At 31.8% G+C, this 19,500-nt stretch overlaps 1 protein-coding gene across 1 annotated transcript; it reads left to right on the top strand.

The window, feature by feature from the left end:
• The first annotated feature begins 623 nt into the window (after positions 1 to 623).
• On the top strand, positions 624 to 18,397 carry LOC143251679 (uncharacterized). Its single transcript, XM_076502932.1, has 5 exons — positions 624 to 816; positions 10,817 to 10,880; positions 13,141 to 13,226; positions 16,018 to 16,110; positions 18,380 to 18,397. Exons 1-5 carry the CDS (start codon positions 742 to 744, stop codon positions 18,395 to 18,397), a joined length of 336 nt encoding a protein of 111 aa, XP_076359047.1. The 5' UTR covers positions 624 to 741.
• Positions 18,398 to 19,500: the final 1,103 nt, after the last annotated feature.

The following is a 19,500-nucleotide window of genomic DNA, read 5'->3' on the forward strand; positions in this document are numbered from 1 at the left end:
AACAAGCAACAAAAAAGTATACAACAACATACACAAAACATAACCAGCACCCATCATTTTTTTAAGGGAATATCAGTCTTTAATAACATGTGTGGTACATATCATTGTTGAGGATTATGAAAATAGAACTTTTTGAGTGTATAAATAAATAATATATATCATCAAAGTAACGTGCTTATCTCATTCTGGGAAAGGGATGAGAAAAAATTCAAAATCTAATAGATATTAAACAAAAGTATAATTTAGATTCTCACGATCTGTTAAGTCATGCAACTGTGTTAGAAAATATAAGGCATGAAAATAACAACTAAAACACTTTTCCTGATCGTATGTTAAGACCTTCATGTAACACGTCATTAGGTGAGACATGGCTTCTATTCGATGCATCTAATTTAATAACAAATATATAAAATAGAATAATAATATCGATAAGAGTTGGAATCGAAAGTTAACAAATTTGCAGGGTTTTATTTCGAAACGAGACAAAAACAAATGCCAGTATTTGCAGAAACGTTGTTCGCCAGAAAGATATTATCGATTAGAACCTAAAGCACGAAACAAGCTGCTTTTATCAACTCCACCGAAACCAAGTTGCCTGGCAGAAGACAGCTGGCATCTGTCAGCACGGTGAGTAACACGTAAGCTGGAAAATCACAGCTATAGTAAGGTCAGAGCAATAGCATTTTAATGATATTTCCCGTAAATTCGCAAGAACAAGTCTGAGGAATTTCAACGGATAATATGCCAGAAACGAGATCTTTTTGCTGTTGGAAGACAGCTAAGGAGGGCTGTGTTGCATGTGGGCTGTACACGCTGGTAAGAAAGCATCTCTGTAAATCTTAAAACTTTGAGCAATATTTCACATACACACACGTATGAATATATACAAATATACAAAGTAATATGTTGTTAAAGAAAAGTTTGTTTTCCTTTTCGTAACTTTTGATATTCACGTAAAATTATACAATCGAATAGTGACATTTACCGTCATATTTATAACGATCCCACGATCCAAAGTGCAGAAAGAAATTTTAAGGTAATAGGATTAGAGTTTCTATCTTCGGATCCAAAGTACGATAGCTAATCATTCAAACATGCCAGACCTTAATCGATAACTAAGTAGAATCGCTATCTGTTTTATTTCAACCAGTAGGTACTTGGATAGGGTGAAGAAATTATATATGTATAAAACTGGAGAAATACTAGTTAAATATCCTGTACATAGATTACTTCCTTGAAACTATTCAAAACACTAGTAAACATACATAAATAAAACAATACTTCATACACGTAATTACTGTGGATCATATCTATAAACTCATAATAGCTTACATGTGTAATTATAATAAATAGGGGTTTTAATTTCTGGTTATCTCTGCACGTTTTATTCGTTTTCAGGACGAATCTGAGAACGAGGAAAATAGAAATATGCCATAACTCTTGCTTGTTTTTTTTTCATGAATTTAACTAGTGGCATTGCTAGTAAATACGTCAGACCACTCTATAGAGTTTAAATATAGTCACAGAAACCATTTACTGCCTTTTATTTTAAGTAAAATGTTATTTTCGTTCGTCTCAATGGGGTCAAGGCTTATGATCCTCAAGAGCGAGAGAGTGAAATTTGTTGATTATTTGGCTTTGTACTTAAATAAACAGATAAATAAATGAATAAAAGAAAAATGTCTTGTAAAATTTAAACTAAATCTCCGTCAAAGGTAGAAGCATTAGTTGCATGTTTCCATTATATTTATCTTCTTTGGTTAGTTGGCTAGTCTGTAGACTATACGAAGAATACATATAGTTCAATGTTATAATATAATCAGGAAACTTTACTTCATAACGAGAACAAATAGTATTATGTAAAGTAAATACGGATGAGAAAGGTGGTGCATTTTCTAATCAGATTTAATTTTATGTTTTATTATTTAATATAAGACATTACAGTTACTGAAGTTTGAAGCATTGCTCTATCTTGCTTTAATTAGGATCTCAGAGTATCAAGTGGTTCTTAATTGGTTCTGCCCTCGCTAGTACAGCGGTATGTCTACGGATTTACAACGCTAAAATCAGGGGTTCGATTCCCCTCGGTGGGCTCAGCAGATAGCCTAATGTGGCTTTGCTAGAAGAAAACACACACTTAATTGGTTCATACATTTAAAATAACTATTTTTCAGGAACAAGGGCTATATCTTAAAAGTTAATTGTGAATCTTGGTTTAGTGAAATCTCAGACCTGAAAACTCTGTTTACCTTCGATAAATCAATGACTGACCTTCTATGTGAGGAAGTTTTAATATTCTGGCGTGGAGTGGGAAGCATACAATGGCATGACAAGAGCTATGAGTAGTTTTTATGGTATAATTTTTCCGAAAGGGACACAAGGTCGTCTGAAGAGGTCACCTGTATGAACAACTCGCACAACGCTACAGTAATGTGTTATCTGTCAATCACTCAGTAGATATTAAAATGACGCCACCTAAGAGAAGTTTGAAACTGCACCATGTATTGCTGTGATATCAGTAGAACGTACACATACCAGAATCACGAGAATAATTGTGCACTTTGTAGGCCACAACGCAGCGTGACATATGAATTTCAAAAGCTAGAAGTAAAAATATTTGTTACTTTTAATTTTAGTTTTGTTTACTCTTGAAACAGAACACTTTTGGTGATCCTACACAGGTAGATCTAGTAAGTATCTGGTACTCTAATTAGGATTTATTGTTTAATTTTAGTAAAACAATACAGTTGTTGCGCTGTGGTGTTTCAATGTTATTTTACCTGATACTTGTTTAAAATTGTAAGATATATTTGCTTGAAAACAACATTAAATTTACCAAGTACAATATTCAAAAAGTATTTTAAGAATAATGAGAGGTAAACACGGTACCTTTACACCCCGATGTTATTTTTGTTTATTTATAGCTTAACTCAAAGCTACGCAATGGGCAATATCTTTTCTGCTTGGCACGGTTGTCGAAACCCAATTCTTATTGTTTTGAGCTTTCAGATTTGCTTCTGAGCCATTGGAGGCTGAAACACCTTACTAAATAGAAAAAAAAGTAATTTACTTCATTTATTGAATCTATTTTGACCTTAAATTTATGCGCATTTTAAAATAATTATTTATTTTAACAAGATACCCCTACTGGAGTGTCTACATTAAAGCATAGTAACAGCAAGAGGAAGTGTACAACATTAGCGAGAAAAGAATAAAAAATATAGTTAATGATTCTCTAAATTTTTTTGGTAATATTTTAGAATTGAGGATACATGAATTATAGTTTTTAATCACTTTTTATTTGTAAAGTTATGCATTTGTAATGAATACTTTACGTTTATCTATGTTTTGTCACTGGAGCAAGTTAAGAAATAATTATGAGAATGCATTGGAATATTACTTTGTATTTCCTTAGTTGAGTTTTACTTCTATGTTTCCAAAGTATTCAGTACAAGTTAGAAACATGTGGTACTGTCATTACAAAGCTGTAATACATGCGGTAAAAAGTACACAGTTTCAAAATTATTGCACATATATTAAATGGAAATAATATTTTTCCTACCAGAGTTTAGGTCATGACAAGTAAATTGACATAGTTCTTTAGAAATATAACTAAAAGATATATTGAAGTTGGTAGAAGTTCAACTTTAGACTTTTATAAAACTAAATAATAAACGTTTTATAATGTATATTTCTTTTTTTTTACAATTGTTTTCAAGAAAGTTACATCCGGGTATATAGGCGTAACCACCCCTATAATGGTGGTATAATAAGATTAGATAGAAGGAAGAATACAAGCACTCACCGTCAACTTTTAGGCGACACTTTCTGACCGAATAAAGGGTATATGGTCACCACTCTTTCATAATTTAGAGTTTTCTGTTATCAGTCTTTACAAGAAGGTATGCCACATTAAATAACCCTATGTAAATAAAACACTGAAACATAGCACTTTCAATGAAAATCACTATAAGGAATTCGTATCTTGGACTGGTATTAGTTCTATAAAAGTTCATTCTCGACAGCCTACGAAATGAAAACCGTCACTATCTGAAACTATCTTTTAGTAGGAAAGAAGACCTACTTAGAGTGAACTCTTGTTAAATATAGAATAAACAGAGGATTTTTTTATAACTTTATATTATTCAACTTCTCTTGCGTTATTTGAAATACACTTTCTAAAGGTGATATCTTATCTACATACATTGTTTGATATTAATCAATTATTATAATAGCAAAAACTATTACTGGGAGAAAGTTTCATATCGTTTCTAATTCATAAATATAAACTAAAGGTTAAAGAAAAATATGTTTTGATTATGATGAATAGAAAGTAATCACGTTTCCTAGCTCTTTCGCATCTATCAGATTAATGTAAAAATGGCGAAAAAAATAAAGTGTGTTATTACATATAGTTTTTGAAAGTAAATCTAAAAGGCCTGTGTATAGTTACTACATTGCATTATTCCTTGTATTACATGTATTGGTTTGTTCTTGATATGTGGAAGTGAACATTAAAATAATAACTATATTACGTTTTCGTTTCTTTCGTTCTTAGCTTATATATGAATAGGAATTTTCTTAGTAAATAAAATATATTTCACATCTCTGTAAAATAGTTTAATTCATTGAAGTTTATAGCAGAAACTCGTGCTTATCGTACGATGTGTGTACTAAAATTATTTGACTACCGAAACATTTTTTTGGGAAAATAAATAAGTAAAAAGTGGAAGTAGACGGAATTAAAACCTCGACCTGCCGTATACAAAGCATATACTGGGCTAAGTAAGCCATAGTCCAAATACTTTTTTCTTATATACAGCATTATCAAATGAATTTATATATATATATATATGAGAATGGTATACGTTTTAGATAGCTAAATCCTATAAATAATGTATTTAATGTATTATGTATTTGGAATTGTTGTATCAAGGTTTAAGGCCAAGAAGTATGAAATTATGGAATGATGAAGAATATCTCTGTATACAATATATTTTGTATAATAACTTTGTTTCTGTAGATGGCCCGGCATGGCCAAGCGTGTTAAGGCGTGCGACTCGTAATCTGAGGGTCGCGGATTCGCATCCCGGTCGCGCCAAACATGTTCGCCCTCCCAGCCATGGGAGCGTTATAATGTGACGGTCAACCCCACTATTTGTTGGTAAAAGAGTAGCCCAAGAGTTGGCGGTGGGTGGTGATGACTAGCTACCTTCCCTCTAGTCTTACACTGCTAAATTAGGGACGGTTAGCACAGATAGCCCTCGAGTAGCTTTGTGCGAAATTCCAAAAACAAACATTTCTGTAGATAATCGTCAAATCGACTAATATTTGAGATTTGCTTCCTGATAGAACTCGTAATAAAGGAACTGTATAAAATATTGAATTTTTAGAATTATGGTATCAAGAAGTGTAAAAATCAACTGTTCTGATATCTTTTTTTGTAATTTGTTAATTTTTGGCGTACGTTGGAATTGGTAATGATATATCACGGTACTGCGTTATTTATAAGCCACTAAAAGATACATAATTTATTTAAAGTAGCTAGTTATGTGCTTTTTAAGTTACTGAAGCAATTGTCTTTAAATTTAATGTTTTAAATGTTATAGTTTTGTATACGTTTAGAACAGAGCAGATTAAACATTGATCACTTTTGCACTCGTATAAATATGTTACTGTACAATTAGCCAACAAGAATATTGAGTTTCCTTGTGAGCTAACACATATACACATAAGGACTGACTGAAACACACTATTATCTGGATTAGATTTATCCGTAGGCATTAATTGGTGCATTGTTAATAATAATATATGTACGTAGTTTAATTATGCTTCATTAAATTCAAATATTTTCCTCCAGGAACAAATATTGTCTTTCAGTTGTATGATTGGTTACTAAATGTTTTGTTTACTATTTCAATTCTCTGTGTGAGCAATGAAAAATAGCTACAAAATTCATAAGTAAAACACATAAACACATTGATTTTGTGAGATTTTATTATAATACGAAACATATTAGGCTGGTGTTATGTTGCACACCCATTTAGCTGAACATTATAGTATTGTATTCTTGAATTTTATTAACCCTTATTAGTTTTTCAATGTCAAAGTGAAATTTTTAGCCTAAGCTCGCTTTATAAAATATAAATGGAAAAATTAATTTGTAAAAAAATTAAATTATTACAAATTAATGATGCACACTTACAGTTTAAGGAAACAAAAGTAAAGTGGGTGCTGTTAAATCGTGCTACAGTTTACTTTGTTCGATAAATTCTACTCGCACTTATCTCTCAACTAATTCTTTTCCCAACACTTGAACTGTCAGCTTCTACTGCAATATCTCACTCTCACATTATGTAGAGACTGATGCAGTTTTCAGACTTATATGTGTGTCTTTTCCTTTTGATAGTAGCAAGAAAATGTAAATTTGTAATAAACAAATAAAGATTTATTTTTGAGATGGACGTGTTTATTTGAAGTAAAATTGACTATTTAAAAACCTATATAATTTACGTACGTGAATATAGTTGCTTTAGAGAATAGCTAGTTGTTTCTGACATGCACATATTGTGGTCTTGTAAATAATATGTATGAAGCTAATGCTAATTTACAATATAAATGAGCAGATCATCATAGTGATGGATAATAAATAACTGGAACTGATTGACTTGACCTGATAATTTGTGTTTCATTTGCACACAGAGTAAATAAGCCGACCCCAACAAATTATTATTTTTTATACATTTTACGATTAGGTTTACAACTAACACTACTAACTAAGGAAAAACAAAATATCTAAACATGCATTTTCCCCCATAAATTTATTATGGTGAATTACATGTCAAAAGTTTTGAATTAATACGCAATTAAATAATGGCAAGAGAAAAATATAATACGAATAAGTAAATTGAAGCATAAAAATACGACGTTCTATCTTTATAGTAATAAAATGGTGTACAATATGAGAAAGGTAGATTTTATTGATGGCTATTACTAATAATCTTAATAAACTATAATAGAATATTGACAGTAAAACACACTATAAGATATACAGTGAACACACCTAGGTACAACGCAGCTTATGCTTAAGGTCAACGTTTCCAATATTATTTACTCATTGGTGACATAGAATGACATATATATACAGAAAAACACGCATTTACAGAGTGCAATCATTATCTTTTTACGTTACATTTCGTTAAATATAAAGCAGTTAGTAGTCAGTTTGTTTGTTTATTTGAAGTTAAGCACAAAGCTACACAATGGTCTATATGGGTTTTGTCTACCACGGGTATCGGTATCCGGTTTCTAGAGTTGGAAGTCCGCAGACATTCCGCTGTGTCACTGGAAAAGAGGGAATCAGAAATGCTAGAACTAAACGCATCCGAGCATTAATTTGAACATGTAATTAATAACAGGGGCAAGATTCATGTTCCATTTTATGAGTATAATAATTTTTAAATCCTCTGAATTAAGATTTTATATAAAAATTGTAGACGGCTGATGCGTTACATTTTACATCAGCCGTGTACAATTTTATTTTAACACTATGCTATCTCCCTATTAATCAATATTCACAGTTAAGATATGTCGCTGAATAAAGAAACGTTGGTTATAACATAAGTTATCAAGAATGTTCCCTTCAATCTCAGAATCCTTCTCAAAAGGCTTTCCAGACTGCACGTTACATTTATAATTTCCATAAATGATATTTATACATGGGTGACAATGACCTTTTAACGAAATAATATTACTTGCTTTGGAGTAGGTTAAAGTAACTATTTACAAGAATAACACGATAGAAAGCGAGTAAACAAATTTTCTCAGTTTACTCCTGTCCTGTGAACATATCAATATCGTCAGTTTTCCATGGATAAAACTGTTACTGTGAAGTCTGTGATGGTTTACTTTTACTAGAGGTTGAAGTGTGCTATTTCTCCATTGGTCTTTGTTACAATTGAGGTTACGATCTCATGTTTTTGTGTCCACAACCGATGAATATGATGAATAAATTCACAGAATTACAACTGCCTATAAAATGTATTGAAATGAAGTTGAAACAAAAAAACAAAAGTATAAGATTTTCATTGAGACGAAGCATTGTCAAAAAAGCACACTTTGGGATAACAGAAGAGGGTATTCCAAACGCGCCCAAGTAACCAGTGAAGAACTTTAAGGGAAAGATACGGGTACCAGTTCACAGTAACCGTCGTAAGGATGTTATCATCAAGTTGATGCAATCTAAGAACCAAGTAGTTTGAATTTTTGCTAAGAATTCTTTGTTTCCTAACTAAATAGTGACAGAAGTAGCTTGATGTATTACAGAGACTGACAACCGTAACACTGCACATTAGAACAGTAAAACTACACCTAACAGTAAAATCAAATGTTGAATAATTTAAGTGTGGGTAGTGTGGTGGGAAGCGGAATGCGAATCAAGCCATAGCTTATGCTATAGTTGATACGATGTTTCATGATATACTTCAGTTAATTCAAGTTGCATGCTAACGTGTTGGATTTGAAAACCCGAAGATGAAGTGGAGTTAGCAGAAAATATTTAGTAAGAGCAAACTAGTTTTAACTGAGATTCACAGCACAAAAGAGCTGGAAGGGGTAATATGGGTTGTTAAGAATGCGTAGACTTTCTGAGAGAGTGAAGCAGCTATCATGGAATTATAGAAACGGTGGTTAGACTACCATACTCATAAGGGTATCATAGTGATATTGGGTACCTTATGGAACATATGGCAATCGTAACACGCAAGGTGATGAAGAAGCAAGGAGCAAGTTGATTATGTAAATGAGCTTCTGCTGATAATGAGGTTCTTATGGATGGAGGCGAGATGGTAACTTATCTGGAGGTAATAATCAGAACTACCTTGAAAATGAACGTTGTTGTCTGGTCCTTGTCAGAGAGTATTGTGGTAATGATAAAACTGATGGTTCAATGTCAAGCGCAAATTGAAATAGATCAAGACCTAAAGCTACCGAAATATGTTGCATTGATTTTAAGCATATGAAGAGGAGGTTGGATGCAGGGTATTTATTGTTTGCTTCGAAATACGAAAATAATGTGGGAGAAAAAAGCCATGATAGGATTATCATGCTTGATAATACAGGGAAAGGTGCTTGTGTAAAGCTGTTTGAGAAATGAAAGAATGTTGGCATGACAGTGAATAATCAGAGGTTATTTTAAAAAATGGGAATTTTAACAAGGCGTTATATGTATTGGGACAAGCTGGGATGAGGATGCTATGTGAACTCCAAATGATAGATAATGGATATGACAGAATATACTTTCTTGAGATTACCCCATGGAATGCCGTCGAAGTGGAACGTTAGGCGAGGTGCCCAGTATGATTTATCTTTCTGCATCTCATAGCTAGAATAGTCGTGGGTTTAGGGCCTGGAATTCTGATAACGTCCAGTGCGTTTCGCGGCTGCTATATTTGTTTGCGTGTGTGGGGACTACATGAGCGGTAAACTATTGTTATGATACTAAAACATATTTGGACAGACAATGTGTTTTTTGTACCAACAATGTACATATATTTTTACATGTTAAAAAGTGCTGATATTTTGAGTTAACTTAAGAAGTCTGTCGATCAGTGCCCCCCGTTAGTACAGCGGTATGTCTCCGGATTTACAACGCTAAAATCAGGGGTTCGATTCCCCTCGGTGGGCTAAGCAGATAGTCTTGTGGCTTTGCTAAAAGAAAAACACAAACACACACTGTCGATCAGTAAAGGATTTTTACCTATAAGAACATAAAGTTGAGTTAAACTCTAAAAGGGATCACGTCTGTATTTGTTTTTCATATAGCAAAGCCACATCGAATTATCTACTGTGTTTCCCGAGAGGAATCGAACCCCTGATTTTAGCTTTGTAAATCCGAAGACTTACTTGGCCCGGATCGCGGTTCAAATCCCTGTCACACCAAACATGTTCGCTCTTTCAGCCGTGGGATTTTATGATGCTACGATAAATCCCACCATTCGTTGATAAAAGAATAGCATAAGAGTTGGCAGTGGGTGGTGATGACTAGCTGCTTTCCCTCTTGTCTTACACTGCTAATTTATGGACGGCTAGTGCAGATAGCCTTCGGGTAGCTTTGCGCAAAATTCAGACCAAACCCGAAGACTTACTGATCTCTTTGCGAGGGAAATAAGGTGTCATAAAGAAAATATTTCGAAAACGTAATGTAATAACATAGAGCATTAAAACACGTAATTAAGTCGAAATTGCAATTATTTATTGAAACGGGAAAATATTAAATGAACTCTTACAAGTATTTGTAGATAATCTTACTCTAAGTATAAAATTTAAGACTGTGTATTGTGTAATTTTTGTTTTAAACAGTTTTCGGTGAGATATATGTATCTAACTTGTAATATTGAAAAACTCCCTTAGTGGGTTATTTGGCTGTTTGTGATCTAGCAGTTAGCATGCCCAGCCTCTATGTTCAAGGGTTCCTAGTCCATTACGCCTTTCTCAACCCATCCCAAGACAAAAACACATTTAATAATTTTTCGGTGAAAAAAATGACAATTAAATTCCACTAGTCAGTTAGACAAGAAATAACTTAAAGGTTAGTTATGGGTGCTGTTGAGTATCTACCTTTATTCTGGCCTATCAGTTCAAAAATAAGGTAGGCTATGCGCCGGTAAGCACTTTTGCTGATTTGTGAGAAATGTTTGCGCTTTATCAAGCAATAATTGGATTATCATTGATATATTTTTTTAATTTATACGTTTTCAGTTATATTTATGTTTTAAAAATGTATTGACAAAATGTAATCTTGTTTTTACTCTTACAGATATTCCACTTAATAAAGATGTCAGTGGCCTCTTACCACAGCAGTCTTGTTACAACTGATACTGGTAAAACGTTTAAATTTAATTTCGGTGTGATAAGAATAATCTCTCTTTACTGAAATAAGCATGAACGAATTTTATAATTAATATTCTAATATATTATCCATTAAATGCCAGATTTGTATTTAAATTCATTGAATCTACATCCATTCTTTTGTGGGAAGGAAGGAAGAAATATTTCTCTTTTACCAAGTATAGTAATAAATTATTCTGTGTAAGGTAATTTAAAGTGATTTTTCATTGCGAAAGGTAATTGTATTACTTTCATATACTTAGATAAGCTGATACGAGAATGTATGTTAGAGCTGTTAATTTACGGATGTTTATTATTAAAGATCAGAGTTAGGAATCGAGAGACACACCCTAAAGGAACAAGGGTCTCAACTGTTATTTATAAGAGTACCTTTCTTTATGAGACAAACTTTTCCATATGTTCGAAAATAACATATTTACCACATGTTCAACTCTTTTGTAAGATTGGTCCGGCATGGACAAGTGTGTTAAGGTGTGCGACTCGTAATCTGAGGGTCACGGGTTCGCATCCCCGTCACGCCAAACATGCTCGCCCTTTCAGTCGTGGGGGCGTTATAATGTGACGGTCAATCCCACTATTCGTTGATAAAAGAGTAGCTCAAGAGTTGGCGGTGGATGGTGATGACTAGCTGCCTTCCCTCTAGTCTTACACTACTAAATTAGGGACGGCTAGCACAGATAGCCCTCGTGTAGCTTTGTGTGAAATTCAAAAAACAAACAAACAAACTTTTGTAAGATAATTAAATTGAATACTAAAATTGGAAAACATTTTTAACAATACAATTTCAGTCTAAATTTGTTTTCATTAAAAGTTTATGACTTATAGCAAAATTATTTATAATTTAAATTTTTTACCTCAAGTGACAATAGACATTTTATAAGAATATCATATGTGCTTGGATTCTCTTGTATTTCGGCCTGGCATGGCCAAGCGTGTTAAGGCGTGCGACTCGTAAACTAAGGGTCGTGGGTTCGCATCCCCGTCGCGCCAAATATGCTCGCCCTTTCAGCCGTGGGGGCGTTATAATGTGACGGTCAATCCCACTATTCTTCGGTAAAAGAGTAGCCCAAGAGTACGGTAGGTGATGATAACTAGCTGCCTTCCCTCTAGTCTTACACTGCTAAATTAGGGACGACTAGCACAGATAGCCCTCGAGTAGCTTTGTGCGAAATTAAAAAACACAAACAAACAATCTCTTGTATTTCCACTATTTCGAAGTTCTGAACATTTTTGTCGAAACTAGTAGACTAAAACCTATGTTTTTTTTTATACATTTTAACGTTAACATAATGATACCGAAAAGAACTATAGAAAATTAAGAAGACATATTTGTAATGTATTTTTTTTTAAAGGGTCTAGCATTTACATAATTCGTAGACGTAATTTTATAGCCAGATTTCAATTCAAGAGCGTAAGCGTTCTCAAGAGTCTAATGAGGCTGAATTATTCGTGTTATTATTGTAGCGGGTGCTGTTATTTCAAACCTCAAGCGATGTATAAATGTCAATGCATATCAAAATGTATATCTAAATACAGCTTAGGGCGTAATTTTTCCTTAATATTTAGATAAACTTAGAAATGATGTTAAACTAGCACGTGGATTACTATGGGAGACAACCAAAGGTTTGGTGGTCTACAGTTAACTTATCGTCGAATTTAAAAGCAACATTTGAGAAACAAAATTAATGTATTATAAAATAGGTATTCATTTATATGTCAAAAGTGTTTTTTGAAGCAATAAGCTGATAATATTTTGAAAAGCTAATAAAAAGGGCAATATAGTTTTACTAGTGAGCTATATCAACTTGTAAACAATGGGATTAGTAATATTGGTAATTAATCTGGATATGGAGTGATAGTGCATAACAAATAACTTTTATATTTCTTATATGCTAAAACTTGCTGAAGACAGCGTATTATTTTAGTGTAATTGTACACTTAAGTTTTTCTTAAATAATAATTGCAGTATCTTATGTCGTTTTGCATTTCTATAAGCAGAAATTAAATCGAATTTGATAGTTGTAAATAATAATATGTATACATTTGCTTACATTACAGATAATATTCTTTATTTAAAATGTTGATAAAAATTGAGGTCTATTTTAATTTATATAGTGTATTTAGGTATTTGAGGTTAAGTACTAGAAACCTTAAATGCTAAATTAAGATAATTTTGTGATTTTTAACTAGGTATTTTATTATGCTTTCCTTATTATATTAATTTTATTTCAGTATACCTCTCATTTGCCATTCTTGTTTGTGTTCTTTCATCATCATGCGTTTTGTCTTCGATTCTTCTCTTTATTGGAATATTTACGGTAAGTATAATACTTTATATTACAAATAATACTGAAATGGAACCAAATCATCAAAATCATCAAATCATGTTAATAAAACGTGTTCGCGTTTCAGAGGGATATTTTCTTCTTCCACTATAATATATTTATTTAACAGAAACGGCACTCATCCATTATTTCTGTTTATTTTAAACCTTATTTAATTTACAAAAAAAATGTAGTTCTTGTATCACTTCCTCAATTTTCATATACTCGAAAGTACCCCAACGAAGGATGTCGATATCAATATTGCAAAATAATTCGAATCCAAAACAAATCTTTATATATATTTATTAGTCTTCAAAATCTAACAGTTCAATTCAGGAAATAAAGTAGAGAAGCTGTTCCTACCTCCAAACTGAAGCATCTCTTGAAACCAAAACTAATATTATACATTAAATACATCTAGAATGTTTTTAAATAAGAATTTGCCTTTAAAACATCTCTTAAATACAAAACTAGTATTATACATGGAATACACATAAAATGTTTTTAAGTAAGAAATTGGTTTTGAAATGATTCAAATTAACTTTCGTGTGTAAATTAGAAAATGAAATGAATAACTCCTAAAATAACTTTCTAATACTGAACTTAATCAACATTTATAGTTTTTACTAAAGGTAAAATATTTATTGGGAAGACAATACTAGTGTAAAGTTAAGTTGAATCTTTAGTAGTATTTTCTTTGTGTCTACGTTAACTCTGTTTTACAATAAATTCCATTATAACTAAATAAAATTATAGAATCTTATTATTTCAATCACTGTATCTTGATGCTTAAGATACTTTACAAATAAATTTCCTTAGCAGCACCAGCTGTTTTACAATATAATAACAATTGGTAGATAGGTTTTTTCTTTGTGGTAATATAATATTTTTCAACGAGATACGATGGTTACTTTTGAATTCCAATGATATAAAATAGTATGGGGAACGGTTATTTAACCAACAATTATTGACAAGTGCATGATATTCTTTTAGCCATATTATGCATTACTATAAAGAAGAAAATGTTGAAATACAGTATCTGAACGTTGTAGTGCCACTGTCCAGACAAGTATGCCATACTACATACACACATATGTTGAAATTGAAATGAATACACCATGATTTGTTAAACATATGATTGTGAAACGTTTACTAATGATCTGAAATTTAACAAAAATTTGCAGGTGCAATAGTGACAAATAAAACGATAAATGCTGTTGATAGGTAACTGTATAAAACAATTTTGAATATGACATATACATTGGTTTATGCCGTAAAGTAGTTTACCGAGGACAACTCTGCTAATGTTCTTGTCTAATCTTTTCAATTGTTTCGACAAATTAAGGACGTTATTAGCATAAAGATGCCATCACCTTATCTTTGAACAGGAGGCGTTGTCATTTTTATCATGATTTATTGTTTTCGTACTAGTCACCATCGTTTAAGACAGCTTAACTGTCATAACCAGAATCAACCAATCAGTAGAGTGTCTATTCTTAACTTCTACTCTTAAAAATTTAACGAAGGTAAAAAAGAAATATTTTAAAAATATTTATATTAGACGCAAAATCATTAAATGGTATATTTTGTTGGCATAAAAAAAGAAATTATATTTACACGTTAAAAAAGTTTAACACACAATTATTAAAATTTTGTAAATTATTTAAATTATTCTGTAACTTTTCTTACATAATGTGTTACACCACTCACCGCCCGAAAATTTTATAAAGTAATTTCCAACATTGATGAACTGAGGTGATTTCACAACGAACTGTTAACTGTGGGTGTTTTCTCATAGCAAAGCCACGTCGGGCTATCTGCTGAGCCCACCGAGGGGAATCGAACCCCTGATTTTGCGTTGTAAATCCGAAGACAACTCTCTGACGTTTAAAACATCTTGTGCAGTGTCTAGTGCCTAAAGCTAAAAATAATCTGAAGTCAATGCATTATATTTCGATTATGTTATTAAAAATTAAACTCTAAAATTTCTTTGTAGAAAGAGTTCTTTCTCTACACTGGCGCAGGGCAGAAACCCCACAGTGCAACTTTGCGTTTAAAAGAAAGCAAATAAAATACCAAAACAAAACAAACAAATTGTGATAAACCTTGTTTTCTGAACTAGTTCCAAGAACTCTTCGAAGGCAGATTTGTTGACGAAGCTAGAAATGCTACTCATTTCATGTTATGTCCCTTTTTCTTAGTTTTCTTTCTTCAGAGCGGATTTATTGTTACATCCTATCGAAACATTTGATTTCATATAAGTTTCAAGGTTAGAATTCGGTGTATATTTTCAAACTATGTTCATAATGAGTTACAGTTTTATAGTGTTTTTATTTGAAAATTCTGTAATATTTCTTTCCTAAACTTACGAATTTCTATTATAATTTCGTCATTTATAAAAACAATTACACTTAAATTGAAAAAAAAGATAAAAATGAAACCGTAACTTAACACTCTGTTTTCGAGTTATTGCATAACCCTTTCTTTGCTATTTTTTCAAGAACAATATGTAATATAGTTAATAGTTTATTTTACCGTATTAGGTATATGTATATATGTATCAGCAAGTTTTAAAAATCAAATATAACCCTTTCTTTGCCATTTTTTCAAGAACAATATTTAATATAGTTAATAGTTTATTTTACCGTATTAGGTATATGCATATATGTATCAGCAAGTTTTAAAAATCAAATACGTCAGCTAAGTATAAAGTTGGTCAGCTAAGTATGAACATTATTAAATGTTCCTCTTCTGACTTTTTAATATATTTATTTATTTCAATTAGAATAATCGAACGTTACTGGTTCCCTGGATGTGTTCCCTGTCACTAACTACTTTGACGGACATTATCATGTGTTTTTACATGTTTACTCAAGCGGTAAGTTTAGGTATGTGCATATGTGTAAATATTTTAGAAAATACATTTTGGTGTTTAGATCTTTTTAACTTATAGACGTCCTTGTGATGTTTTCCTTACTTTAACATAGTCATGTTGCATTGGATACAAATATACATTTATTATTTCAGTGGGAAGCTAACCATTTTAAGAGAAAGAGAGTTTTTATCCCTATCTCTTTCAATAATACAAAAAACAGCTTGTCTGTATGTGTAATACTTTGTGTGAAAAAATGTTTTTTGTTATCTAAAATATTGTGCAATTATTCCAAATGTTTTGAGTGTACTTACTAATAAAGAGTATTTTATTACAATTTACAGCTTTTAAAGTAAGAAAATTGATTTTAAAACAGTGATCGAAATGTTGTACCGTTCTAAAAACTAATCTTATTTACCGTAAAAGCTGTGAACTGTAACAAAATACGCAAAATAAATGCTTTTAAAATCCACTGAATTGATAGGAATATGCTTATTCATCTTGACAGAAGCAAGTAACAATTTCTAAAAATTAAAATGCAAGTGATAAAATGTTCATACTTTTATTAAATAAGTTATTTCTTATGAGTGAGCACTATTTTAGACTTAGAAAACTAAAGTACCAAAATTAATTGTTAAAGTATCTTAACTTGGTTTAACCAAAGATATTGTTGTGATATTATTCTTAAACCAAATAAAATCAACAATATTTGGTAAACAGTTGTAATATATTTATTGTACAAAAATAGAACGTACTGACGGGTATTAAGCATCACAAGAATGTCTTATAATATTTAATTTTGTTAATAAGTTTCTTGTGACTTTGCTGCTAACAATGTTATAAATGTAGTTTGTTGCGTTTGCTGTATTTTAAAGCTAAAGTGTGATTTGTAAATTATGCCTGGTTAGTGTTATTGTAAAATGACAAAGGAATTAAATATCCTTATACATAACGTTTCGCAAATGAATTCATGAAATGACGAAAATTGACATCCTATATTTCGTTTCTTCTCTGTTTTTGCGTATTATACGAAAACATCGAAACGTGCAAGACATTGTTTGAAACTCATAATTTATTCTTAAATTGTTTTTCATCACTGTATCAAAGAAGGCTAAGAAAAGTCCTAAGTATGACAGATTTAAATGAACTAATTATGATAATTTAGACAAGCTTAATAAATTTGTTGTAAGCGCAAAGCTGTATAAAGGAATATCTTTACTGTGCCCAAAATGAAATTGAATAACAAATTTAACGTTATAATCCTTCAAGCTTATCGCTGAACCACCATATTGGTTATATACACATGGAATATTATTATTTTTATATAAAATCCCTCAAGCTACTTTATAAAAAAATAATTGTCACCTAACCAATTATTTTTGGATTCATTTACATTACTATGACTCAAATAGGTTATTCTTTGTCATTACGTGAGCTTTTTAATTTGCTTCTGAAAAATAGCTCTAAAATGAAAGAAAATATGATTCTTATAGATACCAAATATTATCGGCTTTGGGCTTAAAATTGGATTTCTTTAAAAATATATTGAATTTAGTATGTTTATTTTAATTCACTTAATTTATTAATGCTCTGCATGGCCAGGTGGTTAAGGCATTCGTCTCGTAATCTGAGAGTCGCGGGTTCAAATCCCTTCGCACCAAATATGCTTGCCCTTTAAGCCGTGGGAGCGATATAATATGATGGTCAATCCTACTATTCGTTGGTAAAAGAGTAGCCCAAGAATTGGCGGCGGGTGGTGGTCACTAGCTGACTTCCCTTTTGTCTTACAATGCTAAATTATGGAAGGCTAACGCAGATAGAATGGTGTAGCTTTGCGCAAAATTAAGAAAAACAAAACCACTTACTTTATCAAGCAAAAAGAAGAAAAATCACTAAGCACTGTTATGCATAGTTGCATATTCTATTTTGTTTGTTTTTTAATTTCGTGCAAAACTAAATGAGAGTTGTCTGCGCTAGCCGTCTCTAATTTAGCATTGTTAGACTAGAGGGAAGACAGCTAGTGATCACCGCTCACTGCCAACCCTTGGGCTACTCTTTTACCAACGAATAGTGGAATTGAAAGTTAAATTATAACGCCCCCACAGCTGAAAGGGCGAGCATGTTTTGTGTGACAGGAATTCAAACCCACGATCCTCAGATTACGAGTCCAGTGCCTTAACCACCTGGTCATGCCGAGCCTTGCATATTGTATAAATGATAACAGTGTATAATAATCTTTGAAAGTTTGTATTTACTATCTTGCTTTTTCTGTTAGCCTGAAGTTGTGACATAAATGAGTAGAATTTCAGCCAACGCTGTTCAGGACTGTTAAAAAACGTTAACTTACAATTTTTAAACCTGTTGTTTTGACTAAACAGCAGATGGTGGCCGATGAATTGAAGTATTATACTAATGTAAGTAATATGGTAGCAAGATTGTTGTGAATAGCTTTGTTCTAAGATATTGAATGTCAAAAGTTTGAGCAATGATGTGCCACTAAACACGCTCTAAGCTTTTAGCTTATGGAGCACGTTATAACGCTACAGTTAACCGCGTCAAGTAGTTAAGAGCATATATGTCGGTTATAAATACAATTGACCGTAAACGAGCAGTTTTGAGGTAGAGATAGTTACACTAACTTTGTCATCAATCCATGTTTTACATCAAGCACTGTTCAAGTTAAAAATATCAAGCAAAGAGATGTAAATAATTTAGTCTTTTCATTTTCTTATTGAATCGGTAAATTGTATTAAGTAAACATTAAAAGACGTTTCTGAAACACTTCTAAAAGGTTTTCATGTACTGCTAAAACTTAAAGGTAGTATACTTGAAAATGTTAAAGCATCTTAAATGAATGCAGGTATGTATTAGACTGTTTTACGATGCATTAGATTAAGTGAATTATAACATATTTTTTGGATGTATACTCTTATTACTTTTGAAATATAGTGGAACACTTAAATCAGTAAAGATAAAGTAAATTATTTCATATTTGTGATAACCATTGAAATTTGGAGCAAGGGCTGGGCTGTCCCGGGTCTTTGGTTTGTAAGTATAATCACTTTGCTATATGATATCATTACTATAAAATATTTTAACTCTTAATTTAATTTAACGAAGATTAGCTTTACAACATTTTAAGTTTTCAGAGGAAGATGCCGAGAAGACCGGCTCGAAGAATGTTGACACTACAAGAGATCGAAATAATATAAGCACTAAAAGTTTCGGAACCTGTTCATTGAGAAAATTTATGTCCGTCGATATATAAATCTTGTCATACCCGTATATTACGTAAATTAATATTGAGAGATAAGCCAAAGACAGCTAAACCATTTAGCATTCATTGTCGTGTTTGGTCATTTCTTATGAACTCAACTAAGCATAATTTTAACTATG

The sequence above is a fragment of the Tachypleus tridentatus genome, chromosome 6 (genome assembly GCF_004210375.1).
Source record: "Tachypleus tridentatus isolate NWPU-2018 chromosome 6, ASM421037v1, whole genome shotgun sequence".
Lineage (NCBI taxonomy): Eukaryota > Metazoa > Arthropoda > Merostomata > Xiphosura > Limulidae > Tachypleus > Tachypleus tridentatus.